Here is a 16,989-nt window from a genome sequence, read left to right on the forward strand (position 1 = left end):
TTCAGTAATACTGAATTCACAGTGTGCCACCAGCAGCCACTGACATTTGTCCGCAGAGGCCAATACTGTCTCCAGAAAGAATTATTATGACCTCTAATACAGTTTCACATGTTCTGACACAGTTGCTGTGGTAAATTCTTTGTAAAATGTGGCATTAGATGGAAGCTGTAAAGTTTCTTTCCTGCTGTTGAATAAAAGAATCCTACCTCCATTTCATGTGTGGATCTCATGTTGTGGGATTTATCATTGTATGATGCAGAGCCTTGCCACTAACATTTAAAAGTGTATTCTATAACTTCACAAGATTGCTCTTGAGCCACTCTTTGTAGTGTGTAGCTTTCGCATCAGAATGGTAATCTGCATTGCTTTATTACCCAGTAAAACATTAGCCAGCATTTCCTAACCCCACCATTTCCAGTACGATAGTCCAGAATTCGCTTTCCAGAAATGGATGTGGTTTTAATTCCATCTTTGCAGCCATTCTACTTCTGAATATTTCCTGTGTGATAATTGTATCTGCTTTTTCGATGCTGAAGACACTTTAATTTCATTCCGTCCAAACATTCTGGAATGATCTGCAGCACACCAAGTCTCGCGTGTGTAATAAATAGTTCAGCTCGTATTTTGCAAGTGCGTTACTTTTTGCAAGAACTTTTATTTATTTAGTTTATTTATTTATTTATTTATTTATTTATTTTTGCAGTTTATTCTGTTATCCGTTTTGTTCAATATTCTTGTATCAAAACCTAAATTTCTCAGTAATCTGCCAAAAAGTTGCTTCACCCATTTCCGAAGATCTTACACTTAGGTTTTCATTTTTCCAGCATGCCTGTTAATGTTGTAAACTTTTATTCCACAGAAAGGTTGTAAATTTTTCTTCTTATGTTCCCATTTGAAAACTGTCAATACTAATTTAAATCACCTGTGAGAACACGTTTTTGATGATAAAATTTGAAGTTTCTCAGTATTACCTAGAAATTTGTTTCACCACTGCCAGTGAGACGTTCAGCAATTTTCTTTACTGGCTGTGATATAAAACTGTATGTGCCATTATTATTATTATTATTACTAGAATGAGATTTTCACTCTGCAGCGGAGTGTGCGCTGATATGAAACTTCCTGGCAGATTAAAACTGTGTGCCCGACCGAGACTCGAACTCGGGGCCTTTGCCTTTCGCGGGCAAGTGCTCTACCAACTGAGCTACCGAAGCAGCTTCGGTAGCTCAGTTGGTAGAGCACTTGCCCGCGAAAGGCAAAGGTCCCGAGTTCGAGTCTCGGTCGGGCACACAGTTTTAATCTGCCAGGAAGTTTCATTATTATTATTATTATTATTATTATTAACCACCTTCAAAATAAGGGTGTGCGCAGATCACAATGTATTTAACATAACTCTTTTAATTCGTGCGTAGTCTCCCACAAGTACACAACAGTGAATGACAGCATATTTGTCACTTACCTAACAAGAAACTCCAACATCTGTTACGGCACTCAGAGGCAAAATATGGCCTAGGTGTCCAGCGATATAACAACTGCGAACACACATACAAGTGGTGCTTTGTGTAGCATTTTTTGCATAAGCACATAACAGCTGTCAGAGGCAACAGCAGAGCTTGCATTTCCAAGTTCGAAGTTAAGTTCAAAAAAGAAAAGGGCGCGCACACACACACACACACACACACACTTGCAGCTAAAATATTACACACCTATCAAATTAAAGAAGACTGTCACGATTCCAGGAAGGTCCAACACATCAATGCTCATCATGTGATGGAGCCACAAGAGGAGTGTGACGTCATTGGTCAGTGAGTGTGAAATGAATTTGAGATTGTCATTTGAACTGCTGTCACATTTTCAGAATTTCATTTGTCAACAATTTTCGTTAACCACTTCTGCATCACTTATTCTGAGAAAATTGGTACAAAGAAACAGCTGAAAACTACATCATGCAAGTAATTGATGCCCAAGTAGTATTTAAAGTATGAAAGGTTAATAAAATCAGTGATCACTTAAGGTATTTCCTGTCAATCATCACAGATGAATGAATTTGTTTTCAGATGGCTGCTGCTCTTTATGAATATGGTTGTTACGAAATTTCGCTTGGTGATACTATTGGTGTTGGCACTCCAGGTTCCATGAGAACGATGCTGGAAGAAGTGATGAAACATGTACCTGTCAAAAGTTTAGCAGTCCATTGTCATGACACATATGGACAGGCATTAGCCAATGTCCTCACATCTTTGGAGGTGAGTAACAAAGTTTTCAGTGCAGTTCACGGAGTAGGTATTACCAGTAAACCCCCATTCTTTAGGTGCAAACTCCCATGTATAAAACAGCTTCACACTTCTAATTACTTTACAAATAATTTAATGTGTTAAATATTTTACATTAAGTATGTGAGAGAAAGCTTAGAAAAGGTTTGAAATTATGTTTATAGTTAAGTGGAAGTCAGTAAGTGCTCTTACTCTTAAATACTGGATGAATGTAGTCTGGGTAATTTGCCCATCTTGATCTGCATTGCCTCAAGATGCTGGTGTGAAGCCACTGTCATGCCCATACCTAAGCCTGGTAAGGACAGACACCTTCCTTCTAGCTACTGTCACATTACTCTCACCAGCTATGTTTGCTAAGTGATGGAATATGTGATCCATTCCCAGCTAGTATGATTGCTCAAGTCTTGCAATTTACTGCACAATGTGGATTCCAAGCTTGCCATTCTGCAGTTGACCATCTTGTCAGTTTGTCAACCCATGTCATGAATGGTTTTCTACAGAAATACCAGACTGGCTGTATTTTTTGATTTGGAGAAAGCCTACAACACCTGCTGGAGGATGGGTATCCTCCGTACTCTCCACATGTGGAGCTTCTGAGACTGCCTGCCCTGTTTCCTTCAGGAATTTTTAAAAGACAGAGTTTTCGAGGTACATGTGGATTCTGCCTTGTCGGGCACCTTTATCTAGGAAAACAGGGTGCATCAGGGCTCTGTCCTGAGTGTCATCCTTTGTGCTATAGCCATTAAGCCTATTATGGCCTGTCTCCCGCTGGGCATCTCTGGCTCCCTTTTCGTTCACGATTTTGTGATCTGTTGCAGTTCTCCATGGACATGTCTCCTTGAGCGGTGTGTTCAGCAGTGTCTTGATCGTCTACTCAGGGAGCATTGGCAGTGGCTTTCGATTTTCCACTGACAGAACCATTTGTTCGAATTTTTTGCAGCACAATGGGTGTCTTACACGGTCTCCACATCTTGGGCCCGTTGCTCTTGCTGAAACTACGAAATCCCTGGGCTCATACTTGATAGAAAACTTCCTTGGTCCTCCCCACATGTCTTAACTGGCTGGCCGCTGCACCTGGTCCATCAATGTCCTGTGTGTTCCAAACGGTATTTCCTGGGGAGCGGATCGGACCACCTTCCTCAGTTTTTACAGAGCCTTTGTCCATCTGAAACTAGACGAAGAGTTTCATTTATGCATCTGCACATCCATCCATCTTATGCTGTCTAAATACAATCCACCATCGTGTAATCCATTTGGCCACTGGCGTCTTTCTATGCTACCTCAGTCTCTGTGCAGAAACTGCTGAACTGTCTCTGTCATACTGGCATGATATTCTCCTCAGCAGATATGGATGCCCTTTGTCTGTCATGCTCGGCCACCCATCCTATGCTCCTGCTTTGATGGCTCTTTTTGACTGCCAGTATGGGTCACATCTCTCTTTTCTGTTACCTCCTGTTGCTTTCGAATATTACTCCGGCAGCTTAACTTCACACTACTTGCCACTTTCCCAATGGGTATGAACCCTTCGCCACCTTTGCTTCGCTCGACGGCATGTGTTCACCTTGGGCGTCATTCGCTTCCTAATGAAACTAATCCAGATTCGATCTGTCACTGTAAGTTTCTTGACCTTTCCACAGAACTTGGCGATAGTATTGTAATATTTACTGATGGCTCTCGGACTGACCGTGGTGTCGGGTGTGCCTTCGTCATTGGTACCAACACTTTTTCATATCTGTATAAAGTATCTATTCTTTTGGACGGAAACAGATACTATCTTCATATAGTTAAGGCTTTCTCGTACGGGAATCAGTAGATTGCCTGCCACGAGTAATAAGTATAGTAGGCAGGGGCACTACAAATGTAGTGTGTGGACAGTAAGTTGGGAATGTGGGTCTCACGGGGAGCAGGCCAGAGATAAGTCCCTGCAGACGCACTACCCTCTGTATCCTCAGTGGCCCAGACTGATAGAGCATCTGCCATGTAAGCGGGGATATCCTGTGTCCGAGTCCCGGTCGAAGCACACATTTTCAACTGTCCCTGCCTGTAAGCATCTAAAGGTCTGGATTTCATTGTAATTTCATTTTTCGTACTGGCTTTCGGAATGCTGCTCAGTGCTTACAGCAGAAGTCTTTGCCCTGTATCAGCCCATGCAGTACATCTGGCAACATAGGCTTTTCAGTTGTCATCTGCTTGGAATCTGTGCCCTTCAGAGCCTGGGTGTGCTGCACACAGTTCATACCTTAGTGCAATGGGTCGAAGAAAGCTTCCACATACACCCTCTTGAGGGTGCCACTGTGATGTTTATGTGGTTTCCTGATCACATTCGCCTGATGGGAAACAAGGCTGCTGATGCTGCTGTCATAGCTGCAGTCCTCGTACATCAACCCACTAGTTGTTCTATTCCTGCTGATCATCTCCATGTTGCCATCTCTCAGCAGGTGGTGTCACTTTGGCATTACCATCGGTCTTCCCTTCATGGGAAAAAGCTCCAGGGAATTAAACCTCTCCCAGCAGCTTGGCCGACCTCCTCTCGGCCCTCTTGCCTCAAGGAAATCAGTTTAGCTTGGTTGCATATTGGGCACTGATGTTTCAGCCATTGCCATTTGTTAAGTGGTGATCCCCCAACACTCTGTGCTCATTGTCATCAACCTCTGCCATTTCCTGACTAGAACATAAGTGGTCAAAAAAAGGACATTCAGTGTCTCTTTCTGTCTGAGTTATCTGCCATTTCAGTGAATGATGCGCAGGCTGTTGCCCACATTTTACTTTACATTTTACAGTATGGTGAATGGCATATAATCTTTAGTTCGGAACCTAGTTGTCTCTAATGCATATCTTGTGGGTCTTTTTCCTAGAGGAAGTCCTGGTTCTTAGCTCTCTTTCCTCTCATTGATTGGGCTTAACATGTAATCATTTTTAACACCTTTTTGTGTTAGTGTTAAAAGGCTCTGACATGTCTCCAGCCCTATCAACTTTTAGAACACCATCATCATTTGAAACTTAAGACCCACCAACATCAGTGGTTTGATCTATGGACACCCAGATCTTAGTCTATTGGGTCTTGCCCAATTGTCTCACAGGGTGCCTAAGGGATGCTGCTTTCTCAGAATGCTATACAACAATCCAAGCAAATAACATTAGTATATTTATTTCTATAAATCAGATTGACAATACTTTAATGTGCAAAGGTGCCTCAAGCGATGGGCAACATGCAACGTAAATCAGAGTTCATGCTATACACAGTGTTTGGACTAGCAATGGGTATGGATCCCTACTATCTGATATCATAGCACTCTCGGCTAGGCGATGCTAATACTCTGCGAATCCTGTCTGCTAATGTCCGTATACTGAGCCGATCTGAGCGGCCGAGGCTGGCAGGAGCGGTGCTTATATTGACTTCTTGCAGAGGGTGCTCTTGCTGTCGTGCAGTCCTTGTCAGTGGGCTCGTGGCTGATGTCGCCTCACCACCTCCTCTGGTCTTGTGTTCTTCCTCCTGGCGCTTGTGCTTACGCCAGAACATTCCTCCCCCCAAAGTGACGGATCACAGTGTAGGGAGTGCGACCACAGTGGGGGATGCAACAGTGTGGGCGCAACGACAGGCCGGAAGCTGTGGTTGCAGGTGATGTCAAGCTTCTGGCCAAACCCCACCATCCGGCCTGAACTATGGCAGAAATGTCTCCAGGAAAACGACGAGAAGGGTACGTGTCAACCTCTTGTTGCCATGAACCAGATGATGGCTGCGGTGTGGGTAGGTCCAGCTGCATCGGTAGGACGAGAGGAGTCGGAGGAAACAAAGGCTCTATCACCACGGGGTCGTCCCGTGGTGCTGTGGTGACACCCTCTGGTGGCTGGTGTCACCGCACTGTCCTCTGGACACATGAGTCTGAGGGAAGAGAGACTGAAAGATCATCATGTATATGACAGAGGTGAAGTTGATTTTGATGGAGGCACTGCAAACCATCGAGACCTGAAATAAGATACATGCAAGCACCAAGTTGACAGACGATCTTGCCTTGTGCCCACTGTCTGCTGCTGCTAAAAAATCTGTGAAAGACAATATCATGTGGCATGGAGCAATACTTGCAACCTTCCTTCAGCGCTGGATGCTGAGGAGGGTGGAACAGTGTCTGATGGCGGTGGCCGTAAAGCAGTTCCACTGACGATGGTCCATCTCGTGGGTGCAAATGATATTAGGTGAGAAACAGTTACAGTGCTTGATCCCTGGTGTGCGCGGAGCGATGTTTAGCCATCTGCTGCTTGAAAGTTCTGACGAAACGTTCTGGTTTGCCGTTTGGCTGCAGATGGAACGGTGCACTAGTTAGATGCTGTATGCCATTGGGTTCACAGAATGTTTCAAATTCATTTGACGTGAACTGAGGGCCATTGCCTGACACCGTAAATTCAGGTAAACCTTCTAGGCAAAAAATAGAGGACAACACCTGAATTGTGCTATGTGATGATGTCGAGTTCATGAGCATAACAAAAGGAAATTTGCTATATGAGTCAACCAACAAGTGTTCCAAAAAGGTCCCGCAAAGTCTGTGCATATGTTGCCATGGCAATTGCGACTTAGGCCAAGCAGAGAATTTTTGTGGTGGAGCAGACTGATTTTCCGCACGTGTGACACTGTGACGTCATCTGTTCTATTTGGGCGTCCATACCCTGCCACGTACAGTGTCACGCGCCAATTGTTTCATATGAACAATCCCCCAATGTCCCTGGTGAAGTAACTGCAACACTTCTTTTTAAAGATTTAGGAATCAACACGTGACTGTCAACTGCCAATTTGAAAAAGAGTTACACATTGCTGTACAGCAAGGCTATGCCGGCATGCAAAGTACCAGTGCACTACAGAGTTCTTTTATGCTGTTCAATGAGTGAAGCCAAGATGTGTGAATGCATGTCAGTAAAATGCTCAAATCTGAATCAGCTTCCATGGCCTGTGCAATTTTCTTATAGTTCAGCAGAAAAGACTGGAGCAATTCAGAATCCTGTGACAACAAGATGCAGCAGAAGTGTCAAAGTCTGTCAGGGCCATTCAGAAGATGTGAAAGTGCGTCCGCATTACCATGTTGAGCTATTGGACAGTACACAATCTCATACTGGTATTGAGATAACAACAAAGCCCATCTTTGCAATTTTTGGGCAGTTCATACAGGAACCTGTTGCATCAGATGAAACAAGGACTGCAAAGGCTTGTGATCGATCACTAAATAGAATTCCCTGCCATACAAATAGTGGTGGAATTTGGTGACACCATACACAATAGCCAAAGCCTCTTTCTCAATTGGTGAATAGTTACACTGAGCTTTGGACAACACTTTTGACGCAAACGCAATTGGTCTGTCTTTATCACCAATTCTGTGAGATAGCACTGCACCAATTCTGTAAGAGGAAGTGTCAACTGGCAGTACAATTGATATTTCAGGAGGGTAGTGAACTGAACATCGATCACTGAGCAATGCAGCTTTCAATTTTTGAAAAGCTACTTGGCACTCATCCATCCAAACAGAGGGGAGAGTCTTGTGATGCAAGTGATGCAAAAGAGCTGCAATTTGTGCAGCACTTGGTATGAACTGAATATAATAGTTCATTTTCCCTAAGACTGACTGCAATTCTGTGACATTGCGAGGAACTGGCAAATCTCGTATGGGTAACAAATGCAACTGAAGAGGATGTACACCTTGACTGTTTACGACATGACCAAGACACTGCAACTAAGGTTTAAAAGAATCACACTTGTCCAATCTACACTTTAGTCCTGCATCAGATAACACCTGAAACAAAGCACATGAATTTGCAATATGTTCTTCAGGTGTATGACCTGCTACGACAGTATCGTCCGAATAGTTTGAACAGTTTGGCACTCGCACAGTCAGCTGTTCCAAACAACATTGGAAAATGGTGGGTGCCGAAGTACTGCCGAAAGGCAAACGCAAATATTTAAATAAGCCCAAGTGAGTGTTCACTATGCTCACTTCTTGAGATTCTTCATTGAGTGTTATTTGGGGATATGCGACATGCAAATCAATTTTTGAAAAGTAGCGTCCATCACCTAATTTGTGTAAGAGATCCTATGGGTGTGGCAATAGATAAGAACCAATGACTGTTTCGGGGTTGACTGTAGCTTTAGTCAACACAGAGGCAAATGTGACCTGAAGGGTTGTGGAGCAAAACCAGTGGACGTACCCATTGACTAGCTGAGATGGGCGCAATAACTCTGAATTCTTTAAGTTCAGCAGCAACTTCATCCCCTAATGCAATGGGAATAGTTCTGGCCTGGCAAAATTTTGGCTGAGCATTGTCTTTCAGAGGAATATGTGTAACAAAATTGTTAGTTTTGCCTAAACGTTCAGAAAAGAGTTCCAGGAATTCTTTTAGTGAGCTAGCTACACTGTCTTTTTCTTGGAATGCAGACACAGACAACAAATTGTCCTGAGTGGTAAAGCCAATCAAATTGAAAGAATCAAGACCAAATATGTTGTCACACTCACATGATTATAGCACTGTAAAAGTCACTGTTTGCCTATGCGGGTGATACATGACAGGCAAAGTACACAGCAGGCAATGTATGCATTCCGATAACGGGAATGTCTTGTCTATTACAAGCCGTCAGTTGCGTGATAGTTTTAGGTAGGTGTTAGGAGCTTAGCATTTCATGTGTGTGACGAATTAGCAGTGTGACAGAGGCACCTATGTCCAGCTGAAATTTCACACATTTCCCAGAAAGAAGTAAATGAACGAAAAGTTTGTTTGACCGGCCTCTCACTGAAGAAACCGCACATTTGCTGGTTTCGCTAATGCCCATTGCAGATGTTGAATATACTGCATTTATTACATGGGCCCTGCAACTAGATTTTTGTGAGTGAGCCGAATTCTTATGTTTGTTCCATTGCAAACGTACAGACTGCACATGTCCTTTCCTACCACAAGTGTAACACTGAGCTTGTCGGGAGGGACAGTCTTGGCACTTGTATCATGAATAACACCTAGGACAAGACTTAATTTTCTTCCGTTGTGTAGCCACCTGTTTAGCGAACTGCTTACGCGGCGTAGAGAGGTGGTGTTTACTCGGCTTGGCTAGCATAAGCCACCGGTGCAGAATGGGGCGATCGCAAGCAAGGGACTCAACCCGGCAAATAGCTGGCTGCTCAAGTGTATGAGCCGACAAAGCACCGGAATTTTGCTGACCTAGTATTTGCACTACCTGCTGAAATGATGGATTGGACTGTTTCAAAATCTGTTCCTGGGATTGACCTCAGTTACATGTACACAATCACATCATGCAACATAACATATGAATATAAAGCACCACAAGCACATTTGAATTGCATTTCTGTGTCATACCCTGCAAATTGATTACCCACTCGCCATAAATTCGTTCTGACCATTTTTGCATTTAAAGAATTGATACTTAACTGCTACCACATTCGCTTGTTGCTCATAATAGTTAGCAATGCTGCCACATTCTCGAAATCAAGTTCACTCGAAGTGGCGTTAGGAAAAAGTTTTGTGATTAATCTGAACACCGCACTTCCCACCGTAGAGAATAGATAGGGAAGTTTTGGAGTACCTGGGACATTGTGAGCTAGTATATGCACCTCAAACTGTGACGAGCACTTGAGCCATTTCTCTTCTTGTTCACGAAATTGTCAAAAAGGTGGTATAGCAGTAGGTGTAGTAGGTGGTGCTTTTTCCGTTGGACATGCAGTGTTGGCCAGTAGCTGCTGCACTGTGTTGAGTAGTGCAGAAATCTGCTGCCTCTGGAACTGAACTATTTGCATTAGCCGTGTGGCATCTAATTCTTGGGGCTGCGATGTTTGAGCAGGGGGCGGGGCAGCTGGGGAGAGCATGTTGGAAGACACAAATGCAACAAATAGATAAGGCAAACAAGCTAAATAATGACAAAACAAAGAAATTTTCTGCAACACCCACCTGAAAACACGAATTAGCAAAAAAACAACAAATTGTTAAAGCAAATGAGTGCCCCTGCAAAGTGAAGACGAGAGAATTAAGGCGCGAGCACAATATATACGAAAAGTTCGTGGTCGTTGGGCACAGGGTTCAGAGGATACTAGGCGCCAAATGTGGGGTCTTGCCCATTGATCACATATAGGGTGCCTAAACGATGCTGAATTCTCGGAATGCTATACAACAGTTCAGGCAAATAACATTAATAGTTTTATTTCAGTGAAGCAGACTGACAGTATTTAACTTTGTATTTATAATAACATGTCGCAAGCGATGGGCAAGATGCAAATAAGTCAGAGTCCTTTGCTATATACATCGTTCATGCAAGTTTGTCACACCATTTGTGGATCACTAATAACTGTTCTGCGAGTGCCAGTCTAAAACTGGTCGAATACTGAGCCAGTCTGAGCAGCCTAGCCTGGCAGGAGTGGTGCTTATATTCACTTCTTGCAGAGGGCACTCATGTCGTTGCACAGTCCTTGTCAGGGGCTATTGGCTGACGTCACCTCACTGCCTTTTCTGGTCTTCCGTTCTTCCTCTTCGTTCCAGTGCTTGTGGTTATGCCAGAACAGTCAGCAATAGTAATTCATATTTTGTCTAGTACCACCTCGTAGAAAACTAGTAATTAGTTCATGCATATTGACATTTGACGATGTCTTCTGGCTGCTTCTCCGTTTTTTTTCTTAGGTATTTTCAGTGGACATTGTAAATAAGGTATTGCCTGGTAAAGAGACATACACTGCTCATCATAATTTGTGTCAGTTGAGATTATTGGTGAAGATTTGTCATTTTAATGTTACTAGATTGCTGATGACCAAATAAGTGAGGTAGCATAGTGTTGAGATCTGAGAATGAGGTTTAAATTGGTGTTCAGGAATACAGACATGAGTTTTCTATGGTTTTCCTAAATCATTTGAGGCAAATGCTGGAATGGTTCTTTAGAAAAAGCCACGGCCAACTTGCTTTCTGGTTGTCGTCCAATAAAGAGTGTCTGCTTTATCAGTCATGATCTTAAATGTGATGAAAAGTTGAACAGTGATCTTCATTTTTGAAAGTGAAAATCTTCCGTTACTTAAATCATGAACAATGCTGAGATGCAAATAGCAGCCAACCCTACACAATGTGGCTCTACATGTTAAAGCATGCTTGATGTTTCCGAACATGCTTCATACCCTGGAGGTGAATTTCTGAAAGGAGTATGATTTTTAGGATTTAGATGTGATGTTAAGTGTGGCATGCGCACAGAAATGCATTCTCATCATGAGTACTGGGCGATTCTGTCTCATTATTCTGTAGGGGTGCCTGTCTCAGTCAGATGTCACCTGCACACTTAGAGCATTCTCATTACTTTCTCTTTACTATATAGCACCATAGGTGCCAGGAAGGCCTTCATAATCAGGCACATTTGATTATATGTGATGCCATTAAATTTTTGTTGGAAGATGCAAATTCAGGGAAAATTTTGTTGAAAACTGTATTAGGGTGGTGGCAGGAATTGCTGGGTATTCATACTACTTTAGGAAAACAAGGAGGAAGGAGAAGAAAATTGCATTGTATTCTAGGCAATATGTAAAATAAGGGAAAGACAAACCCTCCCCTTTAGCAGAATCATGTAATGCATTGACATATAGAATAGAAAACTGTTCACTATTTTTAGAGCTATCTTACTTTCCTTCTAGCTGAAAGTACACACATTGACATACACAACTAAACAAACCCCCAAATGAATGCTTCTGTGGTGAAACTAATTATTGCTTATTGAGAGCAGTTGCCTCATTGATGGGTGTGGGTAGGGGGTGGAGAAAGATATACAAGCAGTGAGGGGATAGTGGGGTTTTACTAACCATGAGTGGAAAAGGTAGATCACTCAAAGGGTGCAGAATGACAGAAGAGGAAAGGGTAAAGGTAAGGTGAGGTGAGGGAAAGCAGGTTAGCTGAGTTTTTGGCAAAGAAGATTATAAGAACTTGAGATATCCTGAAGAGAGAATTCTCACTATCATAATTTAGAGAAATCTGTGATGGAAGGGTGTGTCCAAATGGCATGCATATCGAAGAGCTTCAAAGTCATGGGTGTTGCGGTGAGCAGCACGTTCGGCAATTGGATGGTGGACTTTGCAGTTGGCTAGTTTGGTGATGGCTGTTCATGTGCATACAGAATTACACTCCTGGAAATTGAAATAAGAACACCGTGAATTCATTGTCCCAGGAAGGGGAAACTTTATTGACACATTCCTGGGGTCAGATGCATCACATGATCACACTGACAGAACCACAGGCACATAGACACAGGCAACAGAGCATGCACAATGTCGGCACTAGTACAGTGTATATCCACCTTTCGCAGCAATGCAGGCTGCTAGTCTCCCATGGAGACGATCGTAGAGATGCTGGATGTAGTCCTGTGGAACGGCTTGCCATGCCATTTCCACCTGGCGCCTCAGTTGGACCAGCGTTCGTGCTGGACGTGCAGACCGCGTGAGACGACGCTTCATCCAGTCCCAAACATGCTCAATGGGGGACAGATCCGGAGATCTTGCTGGCCAGGGTAGTTGACTTACACCTTCTAGAGCACGTTGGGTGGCACGGGATACATGCGGACGTGCATTGTCCTGTTGGAACAGCAAGTTCCCTTGCCGGTCTAGGAATGGTAGAACGATGGGTTCGATGACGGTTTGGATGTACCGTGCACTATTCAGTGTCCCCTCGACGATCACCAGTGGTGTACGGCCAGTGTAGGAGATCGCTCCCCACACGATGATGCCGGGTGTTGGCCCTGTGTGCCTCGGTCGTATGCAGTCCTGATTGTGGCGCTCACCTGCACGGCGCCAAACACGCATACGACCATCATTGGCACCAAGGCAGAAGTGACTCTCATCGCTGAAGACGACACGTCTCCATTCGTCCCTCCATTCACGCCTGTCGCGACACCACTGGAGGCGGGCTGCACGATGTTGGGGCGTGAGCGGAAGACGGCCTAACGGTGTGCGGGACCGTAGCCCAGCTTCATGGAGACGGTTGCGAATGGTCCTCGCCGATACCCCAGGAGCAACAGTGTCCCTAATTTGCTGTGAAGTGGCGGTGCGGTCCTCTACGGCACTGCGTAGGATCCTACGGTCTTGGCGTGCATCCGTGCGTCGCTGCGGTCCGGTCCCAGGTCGACGGGCACGTGCACCTTCCGCTGACCACTGGCGACAACATCGATGTACTGTGGAGACCTCACGCCCCACGTGTTGAGCAATTCGGTGGTACGTCCACCCGGCCTCCCGCATGCCCACTATACGCCCTTGCTCAAAGTCCGTCAACTGCACATACGGTTCACGTCCACGCTGTTGCGGCATGCTACCAGTGTTAAAGACTGCGATGGAGCTCCGTATGCCACGGCAAACTGGCTGACACTGACGGCGGCGGTGCACAAATGCTGCGCAGCTAGCGCCATTCGACGGCCAACACCGCGGTTCCTGGTGTGGTCGCTGTGCCGTGCGTGTGATCATTGCTTGTACAGCCCTCTCGCAGTGTCCGGAGCAAGTATGGTGGGTCTGACACACCGGTGTCAATGTGTTCTTTTTTCCATTTCCAGGAGTGTAGTTACCTGTCATGCCCACAGAATGCTGCACAAGAATTGCAGTAAAGCTGATAAATAACATGACAGTGTTCAAACATGGTCCTGCCATTTATAGGGCAGGCAATGTCTGTGACTAGACTGAGGTGGTAGATCTGTGTGTGGGACAGGTTTTGCATGTGGGTCAACCATAAGAGAATGACCCATCAAGTGCAGGTTCCCACCCTGGCTGGGTGGCAGGGCACTACTTTGGGTGATGTGGGTAGGATATCGCTCATCTCAGGGCACTAAGACAATCACTCACCTCAGGGCACTGTGAGAGGTACTCAAACCCCTGGTGAAGGATACGGTGGGCTTTTCAAACCCAAGAGTGACAGTGGGTGATCAGAGGAGAGCTACTAAGTGGCTGGCTAACAGGTATACTGGTGTCAAAGGAGGAGATGGCATAGGACATGTTTAAGGATGAGCTGGAAAAGATATTGTTCTGTCAGTAAAGACTCCGATAAAGCTAAAGGTATATTTCGACAACTCCTGCTTTTCACTGAGTATCGGATAGTGTCAGAGACAGAGCACCTCGTGTTCCTGCTGCTAATAAGGCTAGTACACCATTTGTTTGTTGTATACTTTTACGAGCTTCCAACAGGAGTGCCTTATTTACAGATACCCGTGTAGTTACTAGATTATTTTTGTAACTTCTTACATAGAGTGCTTACTAGACACAACCTTTTCGGGGGGGCGTTTGAAGAGTCTGTGCAAAAATAAAAACTACCTACATGTTTGGGGTTAACTTTTCTATTTTTCGACGTAGTCTCCTTTTAGACTTATACACTTCATCCAACGCTGTTCTAATTTCTTGATCCCTTCCGAATAATAGGAATTGACCAAGTCTGCAAAATAGCTATTAGTTGCTGCAATAACATCCTCGTTTGGATAAAATCTTTGTCTCGCCAGCCATTTCTTCAAATTGGGGAACAAACAGTAGTCCAAGGGAGCCAAGTCTGGAGAATAGGGGAGATGTGAAAAGAGTTGGAATCCTATTTCCATTAATTTTGCGACAACAACTGCTGAGGTGTGTGCTGGTGCATTGTCGTGATGGAAAAGGACTTTTTTGTGATCCAATTTTTTTTTTTTTTTTTTTTTTTTTTTTTTTTTTTTTTTTTTTTTTTTTTTTTGCTGCTCTGTTTTCAAATGGTTCAATAACGATGAATAATACGCAGCTGTAATAGTTTTACCCTTTTCCAGATAGTCGATGAGGATTATCCCTTGCGAATACCAAAAGACAGTCGCCATAACCTTTCTGGCTGAAGGAATGGTCTTCGCCTTTTTTGTTGGTGCAGATTCTCCCTTGGTAACCCATTGTTTAGATTGTTGTTTGGTCTCAGGAGTACATTCATGTATCCAGGTTTCATCCACAGTGACGTAACGATACTTAAAGTCCTGCGGATTCTTCCTGAACAGCTGCAAACCATCCTTGCAACACTTCACACGATTCCGTTTTTGGCCAAGCATGAGCAATCGCGGAACCCATTTTGTGGATAGCTTTCTCATGTCCAAATGTTTACGCAAAATATTATGTACCTGTTCATTTGAGATGCCCACAGCACTAGCAATCTCATGCACCTTAACTCTTCTGTCATCCATCACCATATCATGGATTTTATCAATGATTTCTGGAGTCGTAACCTCCACAGGGCATCCAGAACGTTCAGAATCACTTGTGCCCATATGACCACTCCGAAAATTTTGAAGCCACTTATAAATGGTTCTAATTGAAGCTGCAGAGTCACCATAATGTTTATCAAACTTCTCTTTAGTAGGCATTTTGCATTTCATAAAGTAATGTTTAATCACCACACGAAATTCTCTTTCATCCATTTTTTTACAATCACTGTACTTCCTTGATTCACACGAATGCCAAACATATGGAAATAGACCAATATGGCTGAAATGTGGTTTGCGTTCTTTCCAAAGATGCTACTAACTAAACATGACCTCAATACTTGCTGGTGGTGCCATCTCTTGGAGTTTGCACGGACTTTTCAAACGCCCCTCGTATTTTAATAAGAGTGCAGCATACAGTACCACCATTGTTATCAACGTTTATATCGAACCTCATATCGTACAGGCTTTTGTTTGTTTTGGTTAGAATAGCTCAGTGTCGGATAAACCGTCAGAGACAGAGCACATCGTATTCCTGCTGCTAATAAGCCGAGTACACTGTTTGTTACATATTTTTATGAGCTTCAAACAGGAGCGACTGCAGTAATGGATAGGAACTGTGATTGCTGTGTACAGATGTGAGCTGAGTTGGCAGCCCTCCACTCACAGCTGCAGGCTGTGTTGGCTTCTGTCGCACAGCTTGAGGCTGCTGCCAAGGGTCATCACTGTGGTGGGTCGGACGTGGAGATGCAAGGAATGTCGAGCATGTCCCACGTGTCCCCCGATTGGTCCACTGCTGTGGCTGCCTCAAGTACTGCCTGCACCAAGGTTGTCCCCTCACCTGTGGTTGAGTGGGAGATCATTCCATAGTCTGGCAGGCAGTGAAAAACTTTCCGAGGGGCCGATCGTAGGGCCTCCCTGGTTCGTTTGACGAACAGATTTTGGGCGTTATCTCTGGCTGATGATGCCTCTTTAAGTCGGATGCATTCATCCACTCTGTTACAGAGGAAGCTTCTCAGCCTGCAAGGTCTGGGCATTCACTGAGGGCGGGTTTCCTGGTAGTTGGGATCTCCAATGTTAGGTGCGTAATGGGGCCCCTTCGGAACATGGCTGCCAAGGAGGGGAAGCAAGTCACTCTGCACTCCGTGTGCATGGAGGGGGCAGTCATTCCAGTTGTGGAAAGGGTGCTTCCGGACGCCATGAAAAGTACAGGGTACAGCCATCTGCAGGTGGTAACTCATGTCGGTACCAATGACGTGTGTTGCTTTGGATCGGAGGAGATTCTCTCTGGTTTCGATCTGATAGCACAAATGGTAAAGACTGGCCAGTCTTGCTTCCAAGATTAAGGCAGAGCTCACCATCTGCAGCATCGTTGATACAACCGACTGTGGTCTTTTCGTGCAGAGCCAAGTGGAGGGTCTGAATTAGAGGCTCAGGCGGTTCTGTGACAGTGTAGGCTGCAGATTCCTTGACTTACGCGATCAGATGGTGGGTTCCTGTGTTCCACTTAAGTCTGCAGCCACTACACAC

At 44.5% G+C, this 16,989-nt stretch overlaps 1 protein-coding gene across 4 annotated transcripts in view; it reads left to right on the top strand.

Annotated features, from left to right (window-relative positions):
• The window catches only part of LOC126237482 (hydroxymethylglutaryl-CoA lyase, mitochondrial), a 47,475-nt gene that overhangs the window by 22,706 nt on the left and 7,780 nt on the right, over nt 1-16,989 (top strand). For 3 of the 4 annotated variants that reach the window (XM_049947628.1, XM_049947626.1, XM_049947627.1), the window contains exon 4: nt 2,055-2,243. The exons of the other annotated variant lie outside the window; for it this stretch is intronic. In XM_049947628.1, the coding sequence (XP_049803585.1) occupies nt 2,055-2,243 (189 nt within the window). The remainder of the gene's footprint in view (nt 1-2,054; nt 2,244-16,989) is intronic. 4 annotated transcript variants of the gene reach the window in all.

This window comes from Schistocerca nitens, chromosome 2 (assembly GCF_023898315.1).
Source record: "Schistocerca nitens isolate TAMUIC-IGC-003100 chromosome 2, iqSchNite1.1, whole genome shotgun sequence".
NCBI classification, from domain to species: Eukaryota; Metazoa; Arthropoda; class Insecta; order Orthoptera; family Acrididae; genus Schistocerca; species Schistocerca nitens.